Source organism: Arachis ipaensis, chromosome B07, assembly GCF_000816755.2.
Source record: "Arachis ipaensis cultivar K30076 chromosome B07, Araip1.1, whole genome shotgun sequence".
Lineage (NCBI taxonomy): Eukaryota > Viridiplantae > Streptophyta > Magnoliopsida > Fabales > Fabaceae > Arachis > Arachis ipaensis.
The window spans coordinates 16946513-16956524 of record NC_029791.2 but is presented as its reverse complement, the minus strand read 5'-3'; the positions used below and the strand labels follow the sequence as shown (position 1 = coordinate 16956524).

Genomic DNA, 10012 nt, shown 5'->3' with positions numbered 1-10012 from the left:
ATTATTCGAGTGTACTTTTAATAGTTTATTCTAATTTTAATATTCAATTAATAACTGTTTTTTAATGTTATTAAAAATTTGAAACTCGGTATATTTTATCATAATGTAAAATCAGATATCAGCAAATTAAATAATCAAAATTTTAGTACATAAACCTGTCTCTCAAATCAATAGTTTTAAACTTTTTACTTTTTGAAATATATAAATAATTTGTGTTCCACATAAATTTCAATGCAAATCAGATTTTTCAATTTATATATATACATATTAGAAAAAAAATCAAAATTTATTTTATTTAACATTTAGTGATTATTTAGTTACTAAATAAGTAAATATTTTCGATATACAAAATTCACGACTCAATCGTCATGAAATTTAAAAAGCAAAGTTCTTTATCAATTTTAAAACTTCTCAAATCTAAAGATTAAATTTTATAATTAAAATAAAAAATAATATTCATAAAAAAAAAATACACCACTTTATCATTACAGTGTATTACATGGACGGTTACTCTATTTCTAAAAAAATAGGCCCTCTCTCTTTTAGAGAGGTAAAGCTTTTAATTCTTATGTAATAATATTATGACATCGTTTAATTTGACGTTTGTGCATTATTAAGCTTCTTATCTCTTAAGATTAAATGTCTATAAAATTGTATGCAAGCTCGTAGAAATACATGTTTTTATGGTTCAACTTCTTTTTTCTGTTATGCTTTTGCTGTACGAGTACGTAGAGTAAAAATTGTGCAGAAGTGCCATGTAAAATTGTAGATTCTTTAAAATTGCGATTCTGCCAAAAAATATATCTCAAAAAGAAGAGTGGTCTAAAACCTTGTTTTTCATGTATATCTTGGGATAGGGGTAGGACCCTCCCCATATATACACTATCAGTAGGACGGGTCCCATAGGAGAGGTCCCTTTTTCCGAAACTTTCTTTTCCAGCTGTCATACAGCTGGCTGCCAGGAGGTAGGTATCCAGGTTACAACCCGGGCGCGGGGTCCGCTTAGTCGGTTGGGTGGGTCGGGTCGGACAATGACCCAGCCGGGTCGGGCCAGAACAGTTTCTCCAGCGCGCCGGCTGTGGCCATGAGTGCCATAGTTGGCGCGTTATGCTTTCCTTCACGTGTCGTCGCCTGGTCGGGCTGCTGCTTGGTTGTGGTGTGGGCGTGCCCCCTACGAGCGAGTGAGGCTCGTCGCCTTGAGGGAACGTCCCACGTCGCCTCGATTTCTGCGCCGAGCATTTAATGCCATTGATGATTGATTTAAACCCCTCGTGAAAAGTCGACTATACCCTTGTCTTTCGCGCTTCTTTACGCGTCAGTTTCCTTTTGGCTTCCCTTCACTTTCGCTTCCACTTCTCCACTATCATCACATCTCTTTCGCTTTCTCCCATCACTTCCCAAGTTCCTTGTTGCGAATCCTTGCTTCGTCCAAATCTCCCCCAGCTTTTCAGCCTCCTTCAATCATCAGTATTATCCTGGTAAGCTCATTTTCCCTTCTCTTAATCTAGATAGCTTTGTTCTGTTGTTATGCTGCTTGCTTTTCCATTTTCGATTCTGCATGCGCATTGTTCATTTGATTGAGTGCTTGAATAGTTTCAGTACATAGGCATTTAGGGGGGTAACCATTCCAGGCTTTTGATGTTAGGCTTCGTTTTTTGAACATAGATTTAGGCTTTGCTTAACTGTAGGCATTGGGTAGGCAAACTATGGAATCTGGTGTTAGCGCCGGTCTCTCGACCTCTTAGACTAACTTTGAGTGGTGCCCCATTGTAGGTATGGCCCAACGTCCTATCATGAGGGTTCCCGCCGTGAGGGCGCAGCCGTACGACCGATATGCCTGGATGACTTCGGATGTGAAGGAAACCCCCACCCAAATGACCCTAGAGGAACTTGACGAGTTCCGACAAGCCGAGTATCTCTGTGGAGGGGGCGACGAGGAGGCCAATTACCAGGTTTTCGTCCCTGCCGCTAACGAACGGATATTCCAGCTAAACCTACACTCTTCCCGGATCTCCGATTGGATCTGGATGTACAAGGTGATGTTCACCCACCTAGGGGTTTGCATCCCCTTCTCCCCTTTTCAAATGGCGTTGCTTAACCGCTGCGATGTGGCGCCATCTTAGTTGCATCCGAACAGTTGGGCTTCTATCCACTGTTTCGAGATGGTGTATGAGTACTTAGAGCTGCCGGCTTCCGTCAAGGTATTTTTATTTCTTTTTACCTTGACAAATCCTTCTAAAGAGAGGAAGGCTAAAAAAGGCTTCATGTCTTTCCGGTCAGCCCAAGGTCGGAGGATCTTTGGCCTGTTTGAGAATTCGTATCATGGTTTCAAGGATAAATACTTTAAGGTTCGCCCGGCTGAAGGTTGGCATCCCTTTTGGTTGACGTTGGAGAGAGAACGTCGCATCCCGACCTACTGGAGTTTCGGGGCGGGAGCTAATGCCTTTACCAAAGTGACGTACAAAGGGTTGTCTCTCGAGAACAAGAGGGTCGCCGACGTGTTGTTGGCCGTTTTCGGGAAGAATCATGTTAATTCCCATCTCCTCATGGGTGATCGGGACATGGCTAGGAGTTATATATGTGAGTAGTCGTTTAGTGGTGTACCCATGTTTGCCATTACCCTTGTTTATTCAACCGGTTTAACGACTAACTAGCTTCCATGTTTTGTTTCAGTATCGATGGCTGGCGATTAAGTTGGACTTGATGCTTTGTTTAATACATTCCTTGCTGATGATAGTGATGATGCCTTTGCCACTCCTAACAACGAGGTGCCTCCCAATGATGCCATCAAGGCCAAGGCTCACTCACAACCCACCCAGGGTGAGGTGATTGGGACCAGTGCTGGTCCGGGTCCCCCAACCAGAGGTCGAGGTGGAGGATGAAAAGGTGATTGTTATTCACAACCCAAGAAAGAGGAAACTGTCTTCTAGCCCTGAGGGAGTCCTTACGGTGATAGAGAAGAACTTCGATGTCGGGAACTTCATTGATTCCCAACTACTCCCCAGCACGGAGGACTTCTTCCACGGTGGGGATCTCTCCTCACAGGCCAGATGGATGTACCGTACTTTGCTCTGGGGAGCCGCCATAGCAGAAAAGAGGAAACTGCCCTGGCTGGGGCGCGATCGCTGGAGAACAAGATTGAGTCATCTGTCCAGGCTAATAACAAGTATAAGGTTGAGGTCAAGTCACTCCAGGCACAGCTAGCTGAAGCCGAGGAGAAGATTAAGACCTCTGATGCTGCCGTAGCGTGTCTTACTAAACGAGAGCTTTCCTTGGAAGGTCAGCTCAACGCCGCTCAAGGTCGGTTGAAGGAGCTTGAGAAGGAGCGTGACGAGGCTCTTTCATCGGCAACCGCAGCCAAGACCGAAGCAGCAGATCTGAAGAAGAAGTACAACGAGACCGTGAAGCAAGGTAAGAATGCCATCCTGATGACCGAGGAGGCTATCAAGGTTCAGGTGAAGCTGCTAGCTCCCGACTTCGACTCCTCTGCCGTTAGCGTTTTCAAGACAATCCAGCATGGCAAGCTAGTTGATATTCCGAAGAAATGATGTGAACTCACTTGTATTTTTTTTTTTGGATCTTGTAATTTGTACATCTTTAAACACTTTAGTAGTTTTGGCAAACTTGTTCATCGTTTTGTTGGTATGCAACAGACTGTTTATTCCCGCTTTGTTGGTAATTAACGTGTTTTATGTTTTTTTACCGTTTTACTGGTAATTAGCTATCCGTTTATACTTGCTTACCATTCCGTTGGTAATTAATGAAGCCAGGTCATGGCTTTTACCGTTTTAGTGGCCGTCTATTGTGGCGTTTGCCACTTCAGTGGTTCTCGGGGTGATCAGTCTCGGGATACCGTGTCGTTAAGGCGTCGGTTACTTCTACTTGGCAAAGTGACTCAATTAATAAGTATGAAACAATTAATTAACGATAAAAAAGAAGACGATGAATTCCAACTAAACAATTAATGGCAAATAGTCCAAACATAAAGTAATATGGGTCTTACTAAACCGGTTAGTTCGGCGCTAGGAATAGAACCTTCTTAGGTTGCTCGCGTTCCAGGTTCTCGGCACTTCTCTGTCGTCCAATCGTTCCAGTTTGTAAGCGCCGTTGCCGAGCACCTCCTTTACTCTGTACGGGCCTTCCCAATTTTCCGCCAACTTTCCTTCCCCTGGAGTCGGGAGTCTGACATCGTTGCGCCGTAAGACCAGGTTGCTTTGCTCAAACTCTCTCTTGAGTACTTTGGCGTTGTAGCGTAGGGCTATCCTTTGTTTCAACGCCGTCTCCGACAAGTGGGCCATCTCTTTAGCTTCATCCACCAAGTCCTTTTCTACGGCCTCTTCTATTCCACCCAAAAGTAGTCGCGGGCTCGGTTCTCTGATCTCCACGGGTATTATCGCATCCACCCCATAGGTGAGCTGGAAGGGCGTCTCCCCGGTAGATGACTGCTGAGTTGTGTGATAGGACCAGAGAACCGAGGCTAACTCGTCTACCCATGCTCCCTTCTTTTGGTCAAGTCGCTTCTTGAGGCCTTGTAGGATGACCTTATTCACAGCTTCGACTTGGCCGTTGGTTTGGGGGTGCTCAACAGACGAGAATTTCTGCCTTATGCCAAGGCCGGCGAGAAACTCTCCGAATTTTTTGTCGGCAAACTGTGTCCCATTGTATGAGATGACGACCTCTGGGACCTCAAACCTGGCTATTACTTGTCTCCAGATGAACTTCCGACAATTAGTCGAGGATATGCTGGCCAGCGGCTCGGCCTTTACCCACTTGGTGTAATAGTCGATGGCGACAATTAGGTACTTGACCTATCCCGGTCCGACCGGGAAAGGCCCTGACAGATCGACTCACCATTGTGAGAATGGTCGAGAGGCCATCAGTAGACTTAGCTCGGTCGCTGGCACTTTGTGGAAGTTGGCATTCTCCTGGCATCTTCTGCACTTTTTCACAAACTCTTTGGAATCCGCCATCATTGAGGGCCAGTAATATTCGGCCCTAACGAGCTTCCAGACTAAGGCCTTCCCCCCGATGTGGTGACCACAACATCCCTCATGGACCTCCCTTAACACGTAGTCCGTTTGGTCGGGGCGTAGGAACTTCAATAGGGGTTGGCTGAGCCCTTTCTTAAACAGTTGGCCTTGTATTACTGTATACTTGGCCGCTTCTCTTCTTAGTGCCTTTGCCGTCTTGTCGTCATCCGGGAGCTTACCCATTTCCAAGAAATCAATGATTGGGTCCACCCAAGAGGGTGGGTCGGGTGCCCGTGTTATATGCAGGGTCACCGTTGGTTCTTTCACTAAACCTTGAATCAGAGACCGGTTGCCTGTTCCTGCCTTTGTGCTCGCCAATTTTGATAGGAGGTCTGCCCGAGTGTTCCTCTCTCTCGGAACGTGTTGCACCGTGACCTCGTCGAACTCCTCGCTCAGCTTTTTGACCCTCTCCAAATATTTCTGCAATAGTGAATCTCTGGCTTGGTACGTTCCATTGATCTGGGAAGTCACAACTTGAGAGTCGCTACACACTTCTACTCTTGTGGCCCCGACCTCCTTTACCAGAACTAGGCCACCATGAAGGGCCTCGTATTCCGCTTGATTATTGGACACCGGGAATTCAAACTTGACCGATTGCTCATATACGACTTCGGTTGGACTTTTCAGGATGATCCCTGCTCCACCAAACGTTTGGTTGGAGGCTCCGTCTACAGGGAGCTTCCACCATGTGCTCGGTATCTTAGGAGGGCTTCCCGTTACTTCTACCAGGAAGTCAGCCATGGCTTGGGCCTTGATTGCATGTCTGGGTTCGTACTGCAAGTCATACTGAGACAGTTCGATTGCCCAGGTCATCATCTTGTCCGCCAGATCGGGTTTTTGGAGTACTTGGCAGATTGCCTGGTCCGTCCTGATGATTATTTGGTGTCCTTGGAAGTACTGTCGCAGCCTACGGGAGGAGGTCAGGAGTGCATATGCTAGCTTCTCCAGCTTACTGTACCTCAGCTCCGCCCCTTGTAACGCCTTACTTACAAAATAAATTGGTTGCTGGATCTTTCCTTCTTGTTGCACCAGGACTGTTGCCAAAGCCTCATCAGTTATTGCTAAGTACAGGTACAGTGCCTCTCTATTCTTAGATTTCCCGAGGACAGACGATGTCGAGATTATATCCTTGAAGTGCTTGAAGGCTTCTTCACACGCCGGGGTCCATTCGAACACTATCCCCTTTTTCATCAAGTTGAAGAATGGCAAAGCTTTGGCGGCCGATGCGCCGAAGAAGTGGGATAGTGCGGTGACCCTTCCCGCCAATCTCTGGACGTCTTTTATGCATCCCGGGCTCTTCATTTGTAAGATCGCTTCACATTTCTCTGGGTTGGCCTCCACTCCTCTTTGGGTTATCATAAACCCCAAGAATTTTTCGGCTTCCATGGCGAAGGCGCACTTGAGCGGGTTAAGCCTCATGTCGTGCTGCCGAAGAGATGCGAACACATTCTCTAGATCACCGATGAGGTCCTCGGCCATGGTGGTCTTTACCAGAATGTCTTCTACGTACACTTCTATTGTCTTGCTGATAAGATCGCTGAATATCTTGTTCATTATTCTTTGGTACATAGATCCTACGTTCTTCAATCCAAACGGCAGCACCTTATAGCAGTTCGTTCCCCCTGGCGTTATGAACACCATCTTTTCTTCATCTGGTCGGTGCATCGGTATCTGGTTGTAGCCAGAGTATGCGTCCATGAAACTCAGATACCGATATCCCGCAGCCGCGTCGATAAGAGCATCAATATTAGGGAAGGGGAAAGAATCCTTGGGGCACGCCTTGTTAAGGTCAGAATAGTCCACGCACATTCTCCATTTTTCGCTGGGCTTTTTAACTAGTACTACATTCGATATCCACGTCGAGTAGTCCAGTTCCCGGATGAACCCCGCCTCTAGCAGGCCGGCCGTTTGCATGGCCACCTCGTCAGCTCTTTTTTGGGACATTTTCCTCATCCTTTGCGCCACTGGCTTAGCCTCTGCCTTCACAGCTAGGTGGTGCAACATGATCTGATGGTCAATCCCCGGCATGTCGACTGGTGTCCAGGTGAATAGGTCGCCATTTGCCCGGATCATCTCCACCAATGGTTCTTTTAGGTCATGAGGGAGGTTCCTATTCACGAAGGTAAACTTTTCTTCCGAGTTGCCGACCCTAAATTTCTCTAGGTCTCGTTCAGGTTCTGGCCTGGGTTTGTCGTCGACTCGTGCGTCTAGGTCGGCCAAGAAGATCCCGGGTGCTTCTTTGGACTTCTTCCTTAGGGAGAGATTGGCGTTGTCGCAAGCGACCGCCATTTCTAAATCTTCTTAGACAGATCCAATTGACCCATTATCAGAAACAAACTTCATTACCAGTAGCTTGGTATAAATTACTGCTCCAAACTCATTGATAGTTTTCCTACCCAAGATGATGTTGTAGGCCGTGGAGTCCCTTAAAACAACGAACTCCGCCATTACCGACCTTTTCTCTCGGCCTCTTCCTATTGAGATCGGTAGGGAGACTATCCCATCAGGCTTAATAAATTTGTCTCCCAAGCCAACCACACCGTGCTGGTGGGTTTTCAAGTCGGCGTTTCGGAGGCCTAAAGCATCAAACACGTTGCGGAATATGATGTTCGAATAAGCTCTAGTGTCTACTAGAATTCGCTTTACTAGGCCGGTTCCGACTCTAGCTGTGATCACCATGGAGGGTTCTCCGGCAAGTCGTCAAACCATTGGTCCTCGGGCTTGAATGATATTGATGGTACCCTCTTGGAGGGAGGCACGGAGCTAGATGATGATACGGCTAATACTTTGGCGTCTTTTCTGCTTGCCGACTTCGACCTGGGGGGAACATCTCTCCCAACTACAACATTTACAATAGTGAGGCCGCGCTCATTGTCCTCCTCGGGTTCCTGTCTCTGCCTCATAACGTGACTCTTGTTGTCGCCCGATCGGTCACGATCGCGCCTCCTTGGCTCCCTTATGAGGTGGGAAAATTCAGCCAGCTTACCTTCCCGGATCACCTGCTCCAGAGCGTCTTTCAAATCAAAACAATCTTGGGTCTTGTGGCCAAAACCCTTGTGGTAATCGCAATAGAGGCTTTTGTTCCCTCCAGTTCTATCATTGAGTTGTCGAGGCTTCGACATGATGCCCTTGTCGGCTATTTGCTGGTAGACCTCGACGATCGAGGCTGTCAGAGGAGTGTAGTTTGTTAACTTTCCTACCCAGAGAAACGGCTTGAAAGCTTTAGCTGGACCTCCGTCCTTGGAGTGCTCCTTAGTCCTCTCCCCGTTACCGGGATGACGAGCAGAGTTATAGGCGGGCTACCGCTTGTTGGCTGCCACGACTTGGCTAATCTCTTCGTCATTAATATACTCCCTAGCCACATTTTAGATCTCTTGCATCATCCATACGGGCCTGGTGGTGAGGTGCTTCCTGAAATCCTCGTTCACCAACCCGTTTGTTAAGCATAAACTGGCCACCGAGTCCGTCAGACCGTCAATCTCCAAACATTCATCATTGAACCTATCCAGGTACCTTCTTGTTGGCTCCCCGTTTCTCTGCATCACCCCTAGCAAGTTGATCGGGTGCTTCACTTTGACAATGCGCGTCGTGAACTGTGCCAGGAAAGTGCGACTGATGTCCGCAAAGGTGGTTACGGAGCCCTAGGGGAGAGCATTGAACCAGCGAATTGTCGGTCCCACTAAGGTCACGGGAAAGGCGCGACACCTTACTTCATCACCCACCCCTTCCAAGTTCATCCTGGCCTCGAAGGCTGTTAGATGTTTTTGGGGGTCTTGGGTCCCATCGTACCTCATGTCCATTGGCTTATCGAAGTGCTTCGGTAGCCGGACCTCGAGGATCGAATGGTGGAAAGGGGTTGCCCCATGATTACAGGTTGTCGCCTTCTCCTTGGTCTTTCTTTGCTGTCTTCTCGGTTTTCCTCCACAGTATTTCTTGTCAGAGGTCGGGTGTAAATTACGGGATCTCGCCGTCTTCTTGGCACTTCCCTACTTTCTCCTTGGCTCTCTGACTCCGATCGGGGGCTCGCGGTGCGTCTGGAGCGGCTCCTTCAGGGGCTTCTCCCTCTCCTTTGTGGAGATCGGGAACGCTCTTGCCTCGGAGCTGGTTGGTGGTGCTTTCTGCTGGCTACCTCCCGCTCCAGGTTTTGCACCCTGTGGCGTAACTCTTGTATTATTCTGGCGCTGTCGCTACCTGTTCCTCCAAAGGGAGGCCTCTCATGGGAGCGCGAAGGAGGGATATCGTGCATTCGCGAGAGGAAGCCACAGAGGCTACCCTGCCCGTTCGGGGAACCATTTCCTCCCCGCGTGGTTCGCCTCCGTCGTTTGCCTCCACCGGACCCAACAGAAAGTCCATCTCGGCCGGTCCCCACAGACGGCGCCAATGTTCGGTATTTTGGGTTCCGGACGGGTCGATGGAGCTCTGGAAGTGGAGTGGTAAGAACCAGCCTTGGTCTGGGTCCAGCCGAAGGGGGCGGAGACTTTACGATCTACCAAGCTGCTGCGATGCGAAGAGGGGGTGCCACCTGCAATGACACTCCGACGCTCAAGTCAGAAATGGTGCAGATGGTGGTGAGAGAGTAAAGGAGGTAATGACGTACCTTGGGGGAGGGGTAGGACCCTCCCCATATATACCGTGTCAGTAGGACGGATCCCATAGGAGAGGTCCTTTTCCTGGAAGCTTCTTTTCCCAACTGTCATACAGCTGGCTGCCAGGAGGTAGGTATCCGGGTCGCGACCCGAGCGCGGGGTCCTCTTAGTCGGTTGATCGGGTCGGGTAGGACAATGACCCAGCCGGGCCGGGCTAGAACAGATACCATTTCTGAGTTCGTCCTTACATGCAGCTCCTCCATTTTGCGAGCGTTTGGGATGAATTAGTGACGAATCCCATTTTTTCGATGAGTTGGTCATGCGCATTTTCATCCACCTTTTCATTCATGTGCATTTTAGTAATTCATCAATTTTAAATATTTATTTAAATAAAGA

At 48.0% G+C, this 10012-nt stretch overlaps 1 protein-coding gene across 1 annotated transcript; it reads right to left on the bottom strand.

Moving 5' to 3' along the window:
- LOC107606810 lies at positions 4023-7319 on the bottom strand. The gene is made up of 2 exons (XM_016308826.1): positions 4905-7319; positions 4023-4808 (listed from the first exon to the last, which is right to left on the bottom strand). Exons 1-2 carry the CDS (start codon positions 7317-7319, stop codon positions 4023-4025), a joined length of 3201 nt encoding a protein of 1066 aa, XP_016164312.1.

Excerpts from the sequence above, each read along its gene's own strand:
- LOC107606810 (XM_016308826.1), bottom strand. The coding sequence starts at position 7,319 with ATGGCGGTCGCTTGCGACAACGCCAATCTCTCCCTAAGGAAGAAGTCC. Across the intron at positions 4,809-4,904 it reads AGAATGCCAACTTCCACAAA|GTCAAGTACCTAATTGTCGC; the intron begins GTGCCAGCGACC and ends GGACCGGGATAG.